Raw genomic sequence first — 20929 nt, forward strand, 5'->3', positions numbered from 1 at the left:
CCTAAATCTCCATGATTGCAAACCTTAAAACAGTAGTACAGAACTAGGTCTTCGTCATCTTTCCAGGCACAGAGGTGAAAAGCAGGAGGAGACAGGTGTTACCGCTTAGTAAAAGGAAAAGGCTTTTGTTTTGTTTGGTTTGGTTTTGAAATAAATATCAAATTGGAAAATACTTTATATAGAAAGTATGTTGTTATTAGTTGCCTTTGAGTTAATTCTGACTTCTGGTGACCCAATGTGTGCAGAGTAGAACTGCTCCATAGGACGCTCAAGGCTGTGACCTTTTGGAAGCAGTTTTCCTGTCTTCTGAGGCACCTCTGGGTAGATTTGAACTGCCAGCCTTTCAGCTAGTAGTTGAATACTTAACCATTTGCACCATCCAGGCACTCTATAGGAAGTATAAATAGAGCTAAAGAAAGGTTATTCTGTATTTAATAGAAAATTAAAATATCTGTTAGTAGTAAATAGAATATGACACAAGAATTTCTAACTTACGGGGCTACAATGATTTGTGCATTTTGCTTCATAGTATTTAAAGTTTTGCCTCACTGGATTCTCATAAGGGCTGTATGTATGGGGTGCTGTCATGACATCTTTCAGATGAGGACCTAAGGCTCAGAGTCCTGGACCATCCTGGTGTCTCACAGCTCCTACCTGCCAGAGCCAGCCCTCTGACCTAGGCCTTCTTCACTTTGTCTGGTATTCCTTCTAGTACACCACAGCTGTTTAAAAACTAATTAAAATAGTGACGCCCTCATTAGAAGCAGTAACGTCCTTACTGAAATAGGAAGATGTGGTTAGCCTATTGCATGCGTAGCTTTCACACACTTTGCATTCTGCTGCGCTCAGCCTGGATACCTTTTTATGTTGTATCCAGAACCTAGCTAAACCTTAACAGCCTGTTTATTACCTGCAAGTGACCTTCAGTCCTTACATTAGGAGAAAGTATGCGACTAGTATAACAGTTTTGTTGAGATGTAATTTACAGGCCATCGTCTAGTATTTTAATGTATTTATCTACGTTATAGTTTTTGGTATTAATTGTGGTCAAATTTTGGCCAGTTGTTGGGCAATTTATGTTAGTCAAGTGGTGGATTACTGTAGGATGTGGAAAATTTCCATCACTCCTCCAATTCAGAGTTACTGTAATTCACCAAATAGATGCTTTCTGAGAAAAAAGTGTCAGGAAGGAGGCATTGAAATAATAGAAGAAGAAAGACTATAAAAGTTGGAAAGTTTTGGGTGAATTGAATCTGATTTTATAAAACCAAATAACCCAGCTAGATTATGAAAGCATTTGCAATTTTAACCCTCTGCTAGAGTAACAGGGAGAGTAGATTACAGGCATTAGAGTGGAGCATAGGTCAGAAATTGCTTGGACCCAAGGTAAGTGATGGGCACACTTTCCCCTAAGCTGCTTTTAGTCTCATAGCCATTGTTTGGCACTGATTATAATTTTACCTTTGTTATTTGTATTCTGACTTAAATACAGTGTGTATTAATAATTATTATTAATATGAGTATGGCTGCTTTTTTTAGAATCATACAATTTTGAAATTTGGTGTAAATTTGTTTTGGGTGGCTCTAATTTTTCCTGCTGCCATGGGAAGCTAAGTTTTTTTTCACCCTGCCTCCTCACACCTCTTAGATTCTCTAAAGAAATCCAAATTGAAAATAGGGTTAGCAGAAAGTTTTCTAACAGTATTCCTGCTAGGAAAAAAAGGGATAACTGCATGTAAATAATCGGTTAGAGTTAGAGAACTAACTTTGATTGTCTTCTCCTCATAAATATTCAGAGAGATAGCACAGTATTTTTGGAATCAGACTGGTTTTGATTAAAAATCACTTATCCACTGTGTGCAAATCATACAACTTATGAATCCCATTATCCATATCTATAAAATGGAAATGCTGTCTATTTTGCAGGGCTATAAGGATCAGAAATGATGTAGATGGTCAATAAATGGCCATTGTTCTTCGTATTACTATTCTGTCCTCCTTTTAGTTGGCATCTTGAATGATGGCAGCAATTTCCTTTTTCATCTCTAGATTGACCTTAGTGTCCATGGCTTCATTTTAATTTATGGTGTATTCTCACTGGAATCTCAAATAATTTGGAAGTATGTGACTATATTGTTCTTAAGCTGGTTTCCTTGCATTCTGAGGAATTAAACAAATGTAGCCTATACTTTTTTTTAATAGAAAATTCAAAAGGATAAGAAAATTGTGACTAGTGTTCTCAGAATATTGTGACTCATATCATTGTGCACGTTTTCTAGAAATATTCATTCTGAAAGGTTTGGCTAAGAATTTGGTAGAGTGATTTGTGTTTTGATTACATCATCTTCTTCCTTTAGGTCATTGCTGTATTCAAGGATGTTTTTGGCTCAAATTCTAACCCATATATGGGAACCAGGCTATTTCACATCACCCCCTATGATGTTCAGGTGAGGATAGTGGGATCATCCTCTGTTCTTCCACAGTTTTCTACGATTTCTTCTCTACTACCAGATATGCTTGTGAAATCTCACTGGTGTGTCTTTTCAGCTGGGCTACTCCATCCTTACGCGTGGCAGCTGTGTTCCTCACCCATCCCGCCGACCCTTGTCACTCCTTCACCAGTCGTTACAATCCCTGGAGTCAATCATGAAGTGTGTGCAGATGAGCTGGATGGTCATTCTAGTAGGACCAGCGTCTGTGGGCAAGACCAGCCTGGTGCAGCTTCTGGCACACCTCACTGGCCACACGTTAAAGATCATGGCTATGAACAGTGCAATGGACACTACTGAGCTTTTGGGTGGATTTGAGCAGGTAATTTGTCTGCCTTCAAATTTTCAGGCAAAAAATAATAAACCCCATGGTCTGATTGATAGTATTCTGTGTTGGTGGTTACTACAGATCCTTTGGCTCTGACCGAAGTCTGTGATGAATTCATGTGCTCTGGATATTGCAGGTGGATCTTACACGCCCTTGGAGGCAGCTGCTAGAGAAGGTGGAGGGCACTGTAAGGGCCCTGTTAAGGGACAGCCTCCTTATTAGTGCTGATGATGCAGAAGTTGTGCTGCGAGCCTGGAGTCACTTCCTTCTGACGTATAAGCCCAAGTGTCTTGGAGAAGGTGGGAAAGGTATCACGATGGAGATTGTCAATAAGCTGGAAGCAGTATTATTGCTTATGCAACGACTTAACAATAAAATCAACTCATACTCCAAGGCAGGTATGTGTGCTTGAATGTGCTTATCAGACACTTGCTATATAGTGTCCATTTGTAGGTAATACATTTATAAATGGAATGCCCATAATTTTTAAAATTAATGACTATTAATCAAAACTTAGAAATCTTTGGGTTAGAAAGTAAAATGAAGCAGAGGTAAAGTATTCAGGATTGGTAATCTTAAAGAAGCAAACAAGAATGAAATTGCTTACTGAGCTTTATGGTTCATTTTGTGGGTATATAATGATAAGTCACTTGTGTGTAAAACTTTATTTTTTGTTGGCTTGTTTTTACTTTTTTAAAAATAATTTTTAAAGAAATTGAGAACATTTTAAACTGTAGACTAGGAGTCTGAATCGATAGTTTAGCTGTTTATTCCTTTTGTATAGAAAGTGGAAGAAATACACCATTCTGTATCACATACAGTTAGCATATTACAGTGTAAATTTGCAGGGGGGGAGGAGCATGCCCCTGAGGGGGGGTTATCGGTAAAGGCCCTTAGGTTGAGTCTGTCACAATGATGATCATCCTTTACTTCCAAAGCTTGCTCTCTTTACTCTTGCTGGTGGAAACTGGATGAGTCCCAGCCCTGTGTAAGCTCCAGGAATTGTTCTTCCTTAGAAGTTTTTTTTTTTGCTCATTCTTATGGCATTTCACCCTTTATGTGAGTATGCAGATTGTTATTTAGCCAAAGACTCCGGGGACTCTGATCCAGATTTCTGGAGCTCTTTCTCTGAGTAGCTGCCTCCTCTCCAGTACTCTGCCCCTCACTGCAGCTGCCTCAGCCCCACTGGACTGCAGTCTGTTTCCTGAACTCAGTGAGACCTTTGGAATCTTTGGGTTCCCCCTCCCTGCTCTGGAGTCTAGGAATTAACTCCAGAAATGAAGGGCCATCACCTGACTTCACCTTCTTTGTTTCTCGTCCTTCAGGGACCACGGCCTGTTGTTCAGTGTCTGAAAGCATTGTTTCGTATATTTGCCCCGTTTTCTAATTGCTAACAGTGGGACGTGAAGCCTGAACCTTGTCATTCCCTCATAGCTAGAAGGAGGAGTCCATGTATTACTTTGTGATATGAAAAAAGTTCGTAAAACAATTTCCAACAAAAAAGATCAATTGAAAAATTTCCAGGGACGGGCTATATAAACTATAAAGCACTAGGCAAATAATGCTTTATAGTTTATATAGCACCAGTTGTTACTGTAATCACATATCTTCATTATAACAGAAGCCCAGCTTAACAGCATCGATTGCATGGTACCAACTTAGAGAAGTTTTATAATGCAAATGCAGAAGTAGGTGGAAACCTCCTCCTCCTGCCACTTGAGGAACTGAAACCCAGGAAAGTTGTTTACCTTCTCCATCACCCCAGAGTGAACTAGGTATTAATTCAGGAAACCATTAAGAAGTATTTTCTGCCCCAAAACATAATATTCTAATATCTAAACAAAACCAAAACTCCTTTATTTATTTTATAAGAAACTTAAAAACAAAAATAGGCCAGAAGTTTCTAGCTTTCCTTTAATAAACTTTCATTTTTTTGATTGCTTTGGTTTCTGATTAAGTGCTGTGGATGGTGTTTCTTGCCTGTAACATTTCAGAGTTTGCCAAACTTGTGGAGGAGTTCCGGAGCTTTGGGTTAAAGCTCATGCAGTCAGTCAGCGGTCACAGCCATGGAACGTTTGAATGGGTTGACAGCATGTTGGTTCAGGCCCTGAAGTCTGGAGACTGGCTTCTGATGGACAATGTTAACTTCTGCAAGTAAGAACCTTATACACAATCTTAAGTATACCAAACTGAGATATGAGATATGCAGGTCAACGTAGAAACCCAGGTGGAAATTCTGGTATTTTTAATCCACTGTTTTTCTTAACTAGAAACATACCCTCAGTTATATTCTGCAGCTTCTCCCAGAGCTGAACTGAAGGCTAGTGAAATTGGATTGTTTTTCCAAGCAACAGCCTTTGAGTTAGAACTTTTTATGTTAGTATCTGTCTTGTCAGTCTGGAATCTTCCTTTCATTAAGGGGGCCGCTCTTTACTGGAAACTTTTGAAAGGGATGATCTGACACAGGTCAGGTGTTTTAGTAAATGTGTATCAGTGATGACAGCAATTCATCCATGTATCACTTTTCATCCTAAAGAAAGGAAAAGGGCACAGAACATATACAGTTAACATAAGGGAAGCTACTGCGTGTCAGATGATGACCCTCTCTTCCTGTAGCCTTTTTATGAATGTTTCAAATCGAAATCCATTTACCTTTAAATAGATTTAATAATGTTTAGATGTGAGGGAGGGGAAAAAGGAGAGAGGGAAATAGTTCCAGGAACCTTCTATCATTTTCTTTATTTATTCAACAAATATTTTATGTATTTACTGTGTATGAAACTCTGGGCTGTATGCCTTGGGAGTGACAGGATTAAAGGAGGAACCTACTTGGGAAAGAGATCACGGTTTCATATGGGAGGGTGACTCGTACTGAAAGGAGGCGTGGGTCAGGAGCAGTGGGAGGCCCGTGCAAGGAGAGCAGGGTCAATGGAGCAGGCTAGCCTGTTCACATTTCAACTCGGTCTTGCAGCCCATCAGTGCTAGATCGTTTGAATGCTTTGCTCGAACCTGGAGGTGTCCTCACTGTTAGTGAGAGAGGAATGATAGATGGAGCCACTCCCACGATAACACCAAATCCCAATTTCAGGTATTTATGCCTCTTAATTTCCTTCTAAGAATCTGACAGCTTCAATAGTTGAGGTGTGGCATTCAGCAGGACCTCCCTACATATTATATTCATGCAACAGGTCATGAACATGCTCACTCATTCGTTGATTTAGTTAATAAATTATTCAGGATCTGCTATTTGCCAGGCACTGCTAGGGTCTGGGGCACACGTGTAAACAAGGGAGGCTAGGTCCCTGGCTCCATGGGGTCTTTTACACTTTAGAGAGGGGAGTAGATGAGAAACAAATTTGTGAACAAGATGATATGAGAATGTAAGTTTTGTGGAAACAGTCTCTAACAGGTTGAGATAGAAAGTAATTGGGGGAGGCTATTTTCAGATTGTAAAGCAGGGTTGGCCCTTCAGAGGAGATCATATTATTCTGAGAGTGAGGGGAAGTCATGGAAAGATTTTGATCAAGGGAGTGATGTGAGCTGATGTGTGGTTTTAAAAATTAGTCTGGAACTGCACTGTCCATGCAATAGCCACTTGCCATTTAGATATGGCTGTTCACGTTTAAATTTATTTACAATTTTAGTTTCTTAGTTGCACTAGCCACATTCAAGTGCTCAAGTTCACATTTCATGTAGTTCATGGCTCCAGGATTGGTGACTGCAGCTGTAGAACATTTCTACCACTGCAGAAAGTTTACTTGAACAGCTCTCCTCTAGAAGTTTTGTGGCCTATAAACCTGGGGTGGTGGTGAAGGATGGAAGCAAATGGATCAGGTACAAGCATTTTGCAGGAACTGAAAGTAACTATAAGGTCAGTCGTAATGAAAACTATAGCTAGAGTAGTCACAAGGGTGGGACTTGCCAGTGAATTTGTAGAATGAGAAAAAGAGGGAGCAAGGATGACACCTAAGTTTTTGGTTTGAGTAATTGGGTGAATGCGGGTACCATTCAGTGAGAAAAGAAAGACCAGCAGAGAAGCAGTTGTGGTCAGCAGTGAGTCAGCAGTTCTATTTTGGACATAAGTGTGAGATGTCAGATGGCCAGGTGGAGATGAATATTCCAAGTTAATTGTTTAGAACAATACATTGCTCTCTTTTTTGCTCTTTGTAGGTGGATTAAAATGATGAATTAGCACTGCTTTATTTGAGGAATATCTGAGAGTAGGATTTTTTAAATTCTCAGGTAACACTAAAAGTACAATTAATATACGATATATATAGTTCCTTAGGGAAACAGGATTAAAGAAACTGATTTGTCATAATGCTGCACTTTGGAAATGGAAGATAGCATACAGATAAAGGTAGCCAAGTTTGAGTTAGTGGTGTCTCCTTTGATTAAACTCCCTGAAGATGAGCCCCATAAGATTTGTCTTTACCTGTTGTTCCTGAACAGCACCATTGGTCGCACTGGGATTTTAATTTTTTTTTCTCTTTGCTATGTTACTAGGCTTTTTCTCTCAATGGATCCTCTTCATGGAGAAATATCCCGAGCTATGAGGAATCGTGGGCTAGAAATCTACATTTCAGGAGAAGGGGATGGGAGCACTGCAGATGACCTGGATTTGAAAGTTCTGCTGCACAGCCTTGGGTTGGTGGGGGATAGTGTGTGTGACACCCTCTTGGCTCTACACACAGAGACTCGAGGAACTGTTGTAGGTGAGGAGCTTGACTTCTGGGCCTTTGCAGAGTTTCAGTCCTATAGAAGTTTATGTGATAACACTGTGAAGAATGGGAATTCCAGAAAGCTTAATTGTGCTTGTCCGGAACCTGTACATAGATCAAGAGGTAGTCGTTTGAACAGAACAAGGGGATACTACATAATTTAAAATCAGGAAAGGTGTGTGTCAGAGTTGTATCCTTTCGCCATACTTACTCAGTCTGTATACTGAGCAAATGATCCAAGAAGCTGGACTATATGTGAAGAACAGGGCATCAGGATTGGAGGAAGACTCATTAACAACCTGTGATATGCAGATGACATAACCTTCCTTGCTGAAAGTGAAGAGGACTTGAAGCATTATAGCCTTCAGTACGGATTACACCTCAACATAAATAAAACAAAGATCCCACAAGTGGGCCAGTAAGCAACGTCATGATAAGTGGAGGAAATATTGAAGTTGTCATGGATTTCATTTTATTTGGATCGACAGTCGACGTCCACGGAAGCATCAGTCAGGAAATCAAATGATGTATTGCATTGGGCAAATTGCTACAAAAGACCTCTTTCAAATGTTAAAAAGCAAAGATGTTGCCTTAAGGACTAAGGTGCGCTTGACCCAAGCCATGGTATTTTGAGTCACCTCGTATGCGTGCGAAAGCTGGACAATAAATAAGGAAGACCAAAGAAGAATTGACAGCTTTGAATTATGGTGTTGGCATAGAATATTGAATATACCAGGGACTGCCAGAAGAATGAACAAATCTGTGTTGGAAGAAGTACAGCCAGAATGCTTTTAGAAGCAAGGATGGCAAGACATCATCTCGCATACTTTGGACATGTTAATCAGCAGGGACCAGTCCCTGGAGAAGGTCATCAAGCTTGGTAAAGCAGAGGGTCAGCGATAAAGAGGAAGACCCTCAGTGAGGTGGATTGACACAGTGGCTGCAACAATTGGGCTCAAACAAAGCAGTGATTATGAGGACGACACAGGACTGGGCAGTGTTTCATTTTGTTGTATATAGGGTTGCTATGAGTTGGAACTGAATCGATGGTACCTAACAGCAACAATAGAAATATGTTATTCCATTTGACTGCTGATCCAGGAGTTCTTACATTTAGTGTACACAGAATGGAAATTTCTAGGAAAACCTGTTGAAAATGTAGATGTCCAGCCATCCCTCCTCCCTCAGTGAGATTGGGTTCAACAGGTCTGGGTGAGGCATGAGAATAAGCATTTTAAAGAAGCTCCCCAGGTAATTCTGATACCTGCATCAGAGTCCCATGCCTTGAAGAACACTGCTGTAGGCATGAGATTCATGAAGTTTGCCCCTCAATATCTTCAGGGCCATCATTGAGCCTTCTGAAGGTGGAATAAAGAGAAAACTCTGAGTTGTTGGAAACAGACAGGTGTGATTGAAATGTTGAAAAATACAAGAAAGAGCAATAATAATATTAAAGTGCTGTTTTTTGAATAAGTACTATGTGTTAGGTACAATGCTGGTTGATTATTCTCGCATCGGTTCTGCAAAGCATATATTTCCATTTTATAGATAAGGCTTAGAGAGATTGAGCTACTGGTCAAAGGCAACAATTAATAACATTGGAGTTTAAAAGTAGGTCTGTTGGATTTCAAATCCATGGTCCTTTATGAAGTCATGCTCACTTTGTCACCTTCAGGTCTTCAGTATTAGATTTGAGTCATCTGGTCACTTCTGCACAATATCCTGCAGACAGACAGACACAGACAGGGAAAATGAGAGGGAAGTAATATGAATGTTTCCACAAGTCCGTTGTGCCCTAGGAAGACCCTAGAGTCCACTTAGATGTTCTAAAACCATAATCTGGGTGGGGTTGAGTTGAAGAAGGTTTGATCTAAAGGTGGAATTTAGCCATTTCATTGGGGATTTTGCAGAATCTAATTGTTCATAGATGGCAATTTTTTTTTAAAATTTATTTTCTTGAGAATATACACAGCAAAACATACACCAGGTCAATGGTTTCTACATGTACCATTCAGTGACATTGATTATATTCTTTGAGTTGTGCAACCATTCTCACCCTCCTTTTCTGAGTTGTTCCTCCCCCATTAACATAAGCTCACTGTTCCTAAGGTTCCTGTCTAATCTTTTGAGTTGCTGTTGTCACTTTGATCCCATGTAGATAGTTCTTAAACGAGCATAACACTCAAGGCAGACCTTTTTTTTTTTTAACACTAGTTAAGCTAAACAATTGTTTGGTTTTAAGAAGACTTCAGGGCCTATTTTTGGGTTAAGGTTTAAAGATTATCTCAGGGCAATAGTTTCAGGGGTACAATGTTTTTTCTTTATAGGTTCTCCAACGTCTTCTGTGTCAGCTCTGATTCAGACAGCCATACTCATTGTCCAGTATCTGCAGCGAGGGCTGAGTTTGGATAAAGCCTTCTCTGAAGCATGCCGGGAAGTGTACGTCCGTTCCCAGCATTCACCAGCACACCGGAAGGTACTGTGAAGTGTTTACAGTAGCTACCTAAGTAATAATGTGCTACATTATTGACTAGAAGGAAATTCTTTTTCTAGGTGGCAACTTTAGTGCTGTAAGAGAATTGACCACTGCAGTTTGCTAATAGACATCTGGTATCCAGTTACTTTCTTAGAAAATAGCTTAAATGTAAATATTTCTTCTGTGAAACCCCTCAGTCACCAGAAAAAGTAAAATTTAACTCTGGTATTGTACACTGAAGAATCTATATGAGGGTTATTGTGAGATGGTCACATAGGACCTAGAAAACTACTATTGCTCTGATAGTTTTCTGGTAATAATGGCACTTATATTTTGGTGTGTGTTTTTGTCGCCTACCAGCTTGTACAGGCATTACTGGAGAAACATATTTCTTCTCTGCAAGCACATGAAACCTGGAGTAACTCCATTCTTGCCCTGGGACTGTGGCCAGATTCTCTGCCCTCTGCTCTCTTTGCTACTGAAGACTCTCACCTCTCTGTAGTCCGAAGTGATGGACAGATCTTAGCATATTGCCTCAATAGGATGAGCATGAAAACCAGCAGCTGGGTAAGGTCAGTGGAAACTTGAGCTTATGTGTCTCTCTGGCACCTTGACTGGTTTTTGTCTTTGCTGATAATGGCCATGACCCAACATATTCATCCAGAATATTATGTGGTCTACTATTAAATCCAGCTGCCCCAGTTTTACTATTCAGTGTTGCTCCCCATGTATTAGGTATATGTTTTAATTGTCATTAATGGGGGACTCATTTTTCCCCCATTACCTCTGTGATCCAATATTTGTAAAAATAATTTTCTCAGTTCTTTGAAACGTGAAATAAAAAGTTATTCTAGCACTAACTTTGCTCATTTCAATGAATTCAGGAGTCAGCCTCTTACCTTGCAAGACTTAGAGAAAATTATGCAGTCCTCCAATCCTGAGAACCTGAAATTCAGTGCAGTCGAAGTGAATACATGTTGGATTGATGAACTGGATGTTCTGGCTACGGCTGTTAGATTGCTCATAGAAAGAGCAACCAATCAGGATTGGATGCTCAGAGTTAAATGGCTTTATCATTTAGCCAAGAATATACCACAGGGGCTTGGTGAGTAGAAAAGCTTAATTTGTATAAAGAGGTCATTTATGTTCCCTTATCCTGTGTTAATGCTTCAGCAGCTGCGCCGTTCTGTGACTGCACTGTTAAAATGACATCTGGGAGATCTCCTAGCAAGAACTTTGTTAAAAAAACTAAGAAACAAGTCTGCCCTTAGAAATGTATCACAAGAAAAACTTTTTTCCCCATTTTAGAATCTGTCCATATTTCTATCAAATTCAAAAGGAAAATGTACTATATTAACGTTACTTTATATTTTTTGAATATCCTGCTTTTTTTGTTGAAATATTGCTGCACAGCCGTTTTATCTGGGTAAAATGTTGCTTTTGGTAAATTCATTTCCATTAAAAGTGCTTAAGATTCTAATCTTATTTCAGCTCCAGTGCTCCAAGTTGTCTCTCTTTGTTTCTTTGTGTTTTTTCTTTCTAAGACAGGAAACAATAATAGCAATATTACCTGGGCTGTAGAAGTACAAGACATGATATGTACTGGTAGAAATTGCTGACGACAGTAATAGAGTTTACATGAGCCTTTCTATTCCATGAGAACTTAGTGAAGGCATGTTATTGAGTGGCACATGTGGTTATCTGCTCAGATAAAGAACGTTTGTGTGCATATTCTTATCTGCACTGTCCGGTACAGTAGCCAGGTTACTGAAATTTCAACATGAATTAATGAAAAATAAAATCTAAAAGTCAGTCCCTCAGTTGCACTAGCCACATTTCAGGTGCTCAGTAATAACATGTGGCTAGTGGCTATTATGTCTGACAGCACAGCTATAGAACGTTTTCATCATTGCGGAAAGTGCAGTTGTTTTAGGTACTGACCTTTGCTTCTCCTTCTTCCACAGAGTCTATACAGATTCATTTGGAAGCCAGTGCTGCATCTCTTAGGAACTTTTACTCAAATTCTCTCTCAGCTGGGGTCAGTAATGTCATCAAAATACTGCAACCAAATATAACAGGTACTGTACCTTCTTTTGATTTCTAACTCTTAGCGCTGTTCTGGATGTGTGTCCATTGAGTTATATGGGAAAAAAGACCTCTCCGAGCTCCCATCATAACAAATAGTGTTTGCAAGAAGGCTCAAATATAGAGATGCAGATTCTGCTTGTTTGTAATTATTTGTTTATCTTCCAGCTTTTGAAAGAGGCTGTTGATACACATGTAGTGGAAAGAACATGGGAGCTGGAAGACTGGCTCTGGTCCCAACTTTGCCACAAAATGACTCATGCCCACATTTGAAAAATGGGGAAACTAAACTCTTATTTCTCTGACATCCTTTCCGCTTATAACACTGTGTGATTTATTAGTACTGTTACCAGGAAGAGTTTTGAACCATGAGATATTTGACCTGAAGGGAAAAATATATAGGATCAATTTCTTCAGAAAATATAAAACCTTAATGATCAAAGTTATAAAGCCTTAACAACAAAGTTTTAAAATCCACAGTGGACATCCTAGCTGTATAATCAAGTGAGGTATTCAGGATTTCTTTTTTTTTTTTTGATAAGGACTAATAGAACAAACTTATTTACTAGAACAGAATAATATAGATTTGATTGAACATAGCATTGCTAAGGAAAATAGGGACAAAAAAATCTATGCATGATGCCTTTGCTGCTAAACGGATTACCTTATGTACACTGAAGGTAATGCGGTGAATGGTTGGGAAGAGATCAAACGTAGAGGAAAGTACCGTGGTAGCCAGGTTGTGGCTGAACTAAATTAAGGATTTCCAGCTATGGAAGGATTATGGTCTTTGGGAGCACAGTTCTAGAGACAGTAGCAGGTTCCCTTTTCAGCAGATATTTCTTTGTCCACTGTTTGAACACATTAGCTCTACTTCACCTTCTTTTCCAGTTGTGTAGGTGTGTCTTTCTTACTGGACTTTAGAACATGGGCTCCCTCCTTTACATACCTTGTTGTCCACAGTGGGCCCTTGTACTCTGTGGTGGATGCTTTTTAAAACTGAAGTGGACCAGTGTACCATCCTGCCCAGCCAACTTCAGATTAATGATACCATTGTTTTAATTTTGCTTCCCTCCCTTGGGTCTTCACGATCTTTGGAGAGGGTTAGAGCCTTCTCACTTCGTCTTTACAAGAGGTTCCATGTCTTAGCCAAAGGAGTACGAGGCTGCAGCAGGGGCCATGTGACTGTAAAGAAATGGCTTTTGAGCCAACTAATCTTGTGTTGTTTATCTTACTGTAAGCAGATAATAAAGGAGCTGTACTCATTCATTTTCTGCCATGGCAGTTAGTTTTTTTTGTGGTTAGTAGTGATAGACTGGGCAATTGAACTGATGGATTCTTTTCAGACTAGTAGTGGGACCTGAGCAGATGAATGCCTTGATTGGAATGTTTATGTTCTAGCAGGGGTTACCTTTATAACCTGTAATGGAATGCATTTTCAGGACTAGTAAATATTTTGCATTTGAAAAGGAAATAGGTAAAAGCTGTTGAACCCTTTTCTAGTATCTAGTAACGTCCTAGTATCTAGTAACATTATTTTCCTGTTCTGCCTCATCCCCATCAGGACTCATGTGATCAAAGTAAAATAATGAAAACATTCAGCTGAAACTTGCCAGGAAAGGAGTTTTACTACAAAATTCCTTTTTTTTTTCCTTCAACTAGATGAATTTGTGGTCCCTTTGGACCCCCGATGGAATATTCAGGCTTTGGACATCATTAGAAATTCCATGGACTTCGACCCACAAACGGACCAGTCTGAGCAGCTCTTTACCCTTCTAGAATCTGTTGCAAACAAGTAGGTGAAGTCTGCTGCTCTGAGTATGGCTTGCCTCACTACGGGTTCTCAGGTTATGCCTTTTCTAAGACACTGTCAAATATAGCTTATGTGTATGAACCTGGGAGCCCTGGTGGCACAGTAGTTAAGACCTCAGCTGCTAACCAAAAGGCTGGCAGTTTGAATCCACTAGCTGCTCCCTGGAAACCTTATGGGACAGTTCTACCCTGTCCTATAGGGTCGCTATGAGTCGGAGTCGACTCAATGGCAATGGGTTGTGAACCTGAGAAGTGGCAAGGCATTAGGTATGATTGTCTTCATCACTACTTTTCCCTTCATACTCTGCATTCAGTGATATAATTCTGATTGTGATGTGAAAAAGCCTGCAAATGTTGCAGGTTCTTAGTATTTTAATAGGGTGCTGTAATAGATAAACTATTGTAGCATTAATGGTGGGATTTATTATTTGATGTTAAGCCTTTATCAGAAGATAGTCATATATACCACTGTTTTCTGTTTGTGACTCCCAGCAACTTCTCCCACTTTGACCTACTTCTTGCATGTCCTTTCCTCAGCCATCTGTCTGTCCATATTATTTTCCATCCTCAAATGTTGGAGACAGACGTAGCACCTGCATACTTACATATGCACTCACATAAAAATTTACACAATTATCATTTAAGGCCAGTCTTTCCTCAGTCTTTACTGTAATGACCAGTAGTATTTTTTAATTGGCCATCAGTGAAACACATTTTTAAAAATAACTTTGTAATTGAAGTATAACATACATACAGACAAGTGCACCAATAACGAGTATATGGGTTTGATGAATTTTTGCAGAGTGAACACACCCAGGTGGTGTGTGCTAGCACCCCAGAGGCCCCCTTGAGCTCTCTCCCAATAACTCCCCTTTCTTGCCACCAGTTAACTTCCACCCCCACAGATCAATTTCATAATGGCCAATGTTAAGAGTTTTTCAGCTCATGGCAGAGCAACAGCAAGGCCTGGCAGTCCCCCAGACCAACTTTCTCTAGCCGTGTGTCCTCCTTCCCCCACCCTAGTTGTCATCACTTTCATCTCCATCTCTCTGGTCCAGAAGTTGCAGAGGCAGGGGAGGATTGGCTGATGTTCCAAGGGTTCCCAGGATTCAGCAGGTAGAGGATATGATTGAAAAGTGTTATTAGCTGGTAACTGTTTGTTAGACATTGATTTATCTTATTCTAGGACAGTCATATATCTTGACCGGGAGAAACGGATTTTTACTGAAGCAAATTTGGTTTCTGTTGGTGGCAAAAAGTTAAGAAACAGTGTTTTGAGAATGTCCTTTGAATTCCATAAAGGTAAGATCATTTACCTCTTGTATTCTTCAATTGAACATCTGATCGCATAATTTGCTGAAGTTGAGAGGCATATTCACAGCTGCTGCGCTTTTACTGATCCCGTTGTAATTTCTTGGCCTGATTTTAAACATGCCCCCTTACTCAGTAGTAATGGCTGACATTTTCTGGGCACTTACTGTCTGCTAGAGCCCTGGTGGTGCAGTGGTTAAGAGCTCGGCTGCTAACCAAAAGGTTGGCAGTTCGGATCCATCAGCCACTCCTTGGAAACCCTATGGGGCAGTTCTACTCTGTCCTGTAGGGTCACTATGAGTCAGAATCAACTCGACGGCCACGGGTTTGGTTTTTGTACTCTCTGCCAGCTGCTGAACTTAATGCTTTACATGTCCTTGATCTCATTTACCTTTTTAAAAAAATATGTATTATTTATTTATTTTATTGTGCTTTATGTGAAAATTTACAGCTTAAGTTAGTTTCTCATGCAAAAATTTATACACACGTTGTTATGTGACCCTAGTTGCTATCCCTATGATGTGATCGCGCATTCCTCCTTTCCACCCCAGATTTCCCATGTTCAGTCAACCAGCTCCTGTCCCTTTCTGCCTTCTCATCTCGCCTCTGGACAGGAGCTGCCCATTTAGTTTCAAGTATCTACTTGAGCTAAGAAGCACACTCTTCACGAGTATCATTTTATGTCCCATAGTCCAGTCGAATCTTTGTGTGAAGAGTTGGCTTCAGGAATGATTTCCGTTCTAGATTAACAGAGAGTGCGGGGGCCGTGTCTCCTTGGGTTCCTCCAGTCTCAGTCAGACCATTTAAGTGTGGTCTTTTTATGTGAATTTGAGTTCCGCATCTCACTTTTCTTCTGCACCGTCAGGGACTCTATTCTGTGTTCCCTGTCAGGGCAGTCATTGGTGGTAGCCGGGCACCATCTAGTTCTTCTGGTCTCAGGCTGATGGAGTCTCTGGTTTATGTGGCCCTTTCTGTCTCTTGGGCTAATATTTTCCTTGTGTCTTTGGTGTTTTTCATTCTTCTTTTTTCCAGGTAGGTTGGAACCAATTGATGCATCTTAGATTAAAAAAATATTTTATTGTGTATTTTGTGAAAGTATACATAGCAGATAGGTTCCCATTCAACAATTTCTGCACATAATGTTCAGTGTCATTGGTTACATTCTTCACATTGTATCAACATTCTCATTATTTCTGTTGTAGTTGTTCCCATCCCCTTAACTTAGTCTCACTGCCCCTCAATCTTCTCATCTATGCTTTAGAGTAACTTGTGCATTTGGTCTCATATAGATAGTTTTTTAAAAGAGCCAGTACTCAAGGGTGACATTCTTTACTTTTTAAGTTAATCTGCTATTTAGTTAGAAGGTGACTTCAATGGATACTTTTCAGTTCAAGGTTTAAAGAGTATCTCAAAGCAGTAGTGTCAGGGATTCCTCCAGTCTCAGTGTGCCCAATAAGTCTGAATTCTTTGAGAATTTAAAGTTCTGTTCCACATTTTTCTCCCTTTCTACCAGGATCCATCTTTTGTGACCCTGATCAGAATGTTCTGTAGTGGTAGCTGGGTACCATGTAGTTCTTATCTCAAGGTGTAGAAGAGGCCATGGTTCATGGAGACAACTAGTCCTATCGTCTGGTTCCTTCTCTAATTCTTGGATGTCATTTACATTTTATAGCAACCCTATGAGGTGGGAAATAATTGCCCCCATGTCACGAATGTGGAAAGGGAGGAACAGAGATGCTCAAGGTCATGTCTCTAGCAAGTTTCAGAGCCAGAACTTGAAACCTAGGTTTGTTGGCTCATAAAGTACACATTCATAGGCATTCGGTCTTAGGTTCTTTCCCCTTCCCTTCTTTGTTTTTTTAAATTAAAAAGGATAATTGTGCTTGATATAAAAATTTCAAGCTATGTAGAATTAGAAAAATGGAAAAAGTCCGACTTTGACAACAGCTACTGTTAATAGTAGTTTTGTTTATATCTTCTCATATCTTGTTTGTCTGTGTTATCTATTCATCCAAACATATATATGCACTTAGTTTTCGCTTTGTATTTAAACAAATACTTGTATAAAATACGTATTATTGCTGTAATTTGCATTTTTCATTAAGACAGTACGAACATCCATAGATATACTTGCCTCATCTACAAAGTTTAATAATTGGCAAAGAATTGACTTTCAATTTTGTTATCTCAGACAACAAAATAGGAATTGACCTCTGTACTGAGGATAACATTATTTCAGTTTATTTAGAAATTGCTCAGAGATTAATTAAATCTGATGGAATGTTTTTATTTTATTTATGTCAACCCTAAGATCCAGAGAGCTATCAGAGCCTGCCCCATGAAATTGTGGTCAATCTTGCTGCTTTTTTTGAACTTTGTGATGCATTAATCCTGCTCTGGGTACAGTCATCCCAGGGAATGGTGTCAGATGCCAGTGTCAATGAGGTGAGGAAACTTGCTTGCTTTTAATCTACAACTAGAACATTTGTTTTGGCACAAAGATCCTTAGGGACAAGACTAAGTTCAGTGTTGTTATTATATGTCCAGTATTATTTGAGATACATAACTATTCTTAATAATTTTAAACACACATATATTTTAATGCTTTATTGAGGTATAATTGACATATAATAAACTGCGTATATTTAAAGTGTACAGTTTTACAAGTTTTGACATATATATGCACATACACACACACACGTAGATACATACCTGTGAAATCATTTGTTTCACATAGTGAACACATCCATCACCCCCAGAAGTTTCCTCAACCCTTTATAGTCCTTCCTTCTTCCCTACCCCTACACCACAACCAGGCAGCCATTGACCTAGCTTCTGTTCCTATTCATTAGTTTGCATTTTCTAACATTTTATATAAACAGAGTCATTCAATATATATTCTTTTTTTGTCTGGCATCTTTTACTTCAGCACAGTTATTTTGAGATTCATCCATATTGTTTCATGTATCAATAGTTTATTCCTTTTTATTATATTAGATGTATATGCCACAATTTGTCCATTCACTTCTTGGTGGACATTTGCATTTTAACAATTATACTTTAGTTTACTTAAGTCTTCTTAGAAATCATTGTCACATATGAATTAAATTTTGAATTAAATTATTCAGTAAGCTAGAGTAAACTTTTTGTTCATATGATTCCTTTCACTCTTAAAAACATCAAAGACTCCAAAGAGGTCTTTTTAATGTGGTTATATTTTTAAAAATACTATCACAAACCCATTTCATGTTAATATGAAAAAATTTTTAATAAAAAATAACTGGTTTTCAAAACAAAAATTGGTGAAAAAAGTGGCACTCTTCAGTCATTTTTTTAAGATCTCTTTAATGTCTGACTTAACAGAAGAAAGCCTATTCTGTATTCTGTCTCTTGCAATATGTTGTTTGAGTTGAAGTTTATGAAGAAAACCTGGCCTTACATAGTTACAAGGTTTGGAAAAGGAAGAATATGTTAATAGCCATTTCATATAATTGTGAATATTCCTCTTGTTACTTGTAATGTGAAATATGAAAAAAATATCACTGACTTGTCATGCATTAAAACCCATTGGTCTAGTTTGCATTTTGGTAGACTTTTACCCTTGCATGTGTTTGTAAAGCATGCATTAGTAATTTGGAAAATATTGTTCACTGAGTTATTAAATCTTCCAGATGTTGACACATTTCATTGTTAAATATTAAAAAAGTCACACTCGGGTAAAATTACATAAACCACCAGAAAACTCTTTAAGTACTAGGAAGTTGTCAAGCTCCAATAGAGTAGTATTTGCTTGAAAGCTTGTATTTTATTAGCAACAAATATTCTGTTGTTTTTATTAAAGAAACAGATTCACTTCAGTCATTTTCAATATAATGTCTACCAAATAATCACAGTTTGTCAGTCCTTCTTTTGTTTGTACCATCAGTGCAAATGTCAACACAGTTGAAAAAGGCAAAATCATATCATAATATTATGAAAATAGCTTTGATCTCATGAAACCCCAGAAGGGAACCACTAATGTAGAAACTACTTTGCTATAAAAATACATTACAGGAAGAGCAATCAAGACAGTGTGGTATTGTCATAAGGATAGACATACAGACCAATGAAACAAAAAAGAGAGTTCAGGAATAGACCCTCACATATATGGTCAACTGATTTTTGCCAAATATGCAGAGGTAACTTAATAGGGAAAAATAGCCTATTTAACAAATGGCACTTGGACAACTAGATGTCCATTTAAAGTAAAAATGAGCCTTTACCGCTACCTCACGTTATATACCAAAGTTACCTCAAAATGGATCACAGCTAAAACTATGAATCGTCTAAAAGAAAACAAAGGAGAAAATCTTCACAAGCTAAAGATAAGCAAAGATTTCTTAAGACTTCATCAAAGAAAAATTTGATAAATTAGACATCATCAAAAATAAATACTTCTTCATAGATAGCATCAAGAAAATAAAAACATTGGGAAAAACCTTATAAATTATATAAACTGACTAATAAGACAAACAACCCAGTTAAAAAAGGAGCAAGAAATTTGAATAGATGCTTCACAGAAGATATGTGAGTGCCCGGTAAGAACTTGAAAAAATTGCAGCACCATTTGTTATCAAGGAAGTGCAAATTGAAACCGTAGTGAAGTACCATCCACTAGAGTGGCTAAAATTAAAAAGACTAACAGTGGCAAGTATTGACAAGGATATGGAATAACTAGAATTCTTCTACATTGCTGGTTGGAATACAAAATAGTGCAATTACTTTGTAAGACAAGTTGGCAAGTTTCTTAAAAATTACATATGCACTTACCATTGTTGTTAGGTGCTGTGAAGTCGATTCTCACTCATAGCGACCTTGTAGGACAGAGTAGAATCGCCCCATAGGGTTTTCTAGGCTATAATCTTTATGAGAGCAGATCGCCAGGTCTTTTCTCCTGTGTGCACTTACCATATGACCCCCAAATTGCATTTGCTATATAAAGTAGTAACTGTACTTCAAGTACTCAGAGAAAAGATCTGTGACTTCTCTACCTGCTTTAATGTTCCTACACATATCCTAGTCTTATGCTAGACCTTCCATGTATGTGTGTTGAATATTGATTAACAAGTGATGACTGTGTAGAGTGTGTTTTACTGGGAAATGTTTATAGCAGCTTGGGTTTGCTTTGTTTTCAGATCTTGGGTTCTGTGCGGTGGCGGGACCGGTTTTGGACTGTGGCTGACACAGTAAAAGTGGATGCCCCAGGCTTGGCCCTGCTTGCCCTTCATTGGCACTGGCTTTTGAAACATTTGGTCCATCAGATTCCCCGGCTCCTGATGAATCATGAAGACAAGTAAGACTCATATTTGAGTAATAGTGTCAGTATCTGCGGTATTAATGATGTTAGAAGACAGTTTAGAATTGAAATTGTTCCTTTTGCTTTATTTGGTTTATTCCTATTATGTATTGCTGAATGTAATTAAAACAAAATGTAAACACCTTCTCTTACTACCTACCACTCTTCTGTTTCCTTACTTCCCTTCTACCCTTTTACTCCTTTAAAGATATTACAAGGAGGTTCAGACTGTCTCCGAACATATACAGAATTGCTTGGGGAGCCCTACTGGTGGCTTCACTGGTGTAAAGAAGCTACAGAAGTTCCTGGGACGACCCTTTCCTTTTAAGGTACACCTGGAAGCATGTAGTAAATACAAAGATTTGACCTTCT

At 38.8% G+C, this 20929-nt stretch overlaps 1 protein-coding gene across 1 annotated transcript in view; it reads left to right on the top strand.

The window, feature by feature from the left end:
* MDN1 (midasin AAA ATPase 1) overlaps window positions 1-20929 on the top strand; it is a 178376-nt gene that overhangs the window by 99396 nt on the left and 58051 nt on the right. Inside the window, exons 41-55 of the mRNA XM_023742487.1 lie at window positions 2358-2447; window positions 2548-2811; window positions 2954-3215; window positions 4812-4971; window positions 5789-5905; window positions 7324-7532; window positions 9866-10014; window positions 10375-10586; window positions 10899-11119; window positions 11979-12092; window positions 13762-13894; window positions 15098-15213; window positions 17534-17667; window positions 20397-20554; window positions 20766-20886. Of these exons, the coding sequence (XP_023598255.1) occupies window positions 2358-2447; window positions 2548-2811; window positions 2954-3215; window positions 4812-4971; window positions 5789-5905; window positions 7324-7532; window positions 9866-10014; window positions 10375-10586; window positions 10899-11119; window positions 11979-12092; window positions 13762-13894; window positions 15098-15213; window positions 17534-17667; window positions 20397-20554; window positions 20766-20886 (2460 nt within the window). The remainder of the gene's footprint in view (window positions 1-2357; window positions 2448-2547; window positions 2812-2953; window positions 3216-4811; window positions 4972-5788; window positions 5906-7323; window positions 7533-9865; window positions 10015-10374; window positions 10587-10898; window positions 11120-11978; window positions 12093-13761; window positions 13895-15097; window positions 15214-17533; window positions 17668-20396; window positions 20555-20765; window positions 20887-20929) is intronic.

This window comes from Trichechus manatus, unplaced genomic scaffold, assembly GCF_000243295.1.
Source record: "Trichechus manatus latirostris isolate Lorelei unplaced genomic scaffold, TriManLat1.0 scaffold00211, whole genome shotgun sequence".
In the NCBI taxonomy this organism is placed as follows: Eukaryota; Metazoa; Chordata; class Mammalia; order Sirenia; family Trichechidae; genus Trichechus; species Trichechus manatus.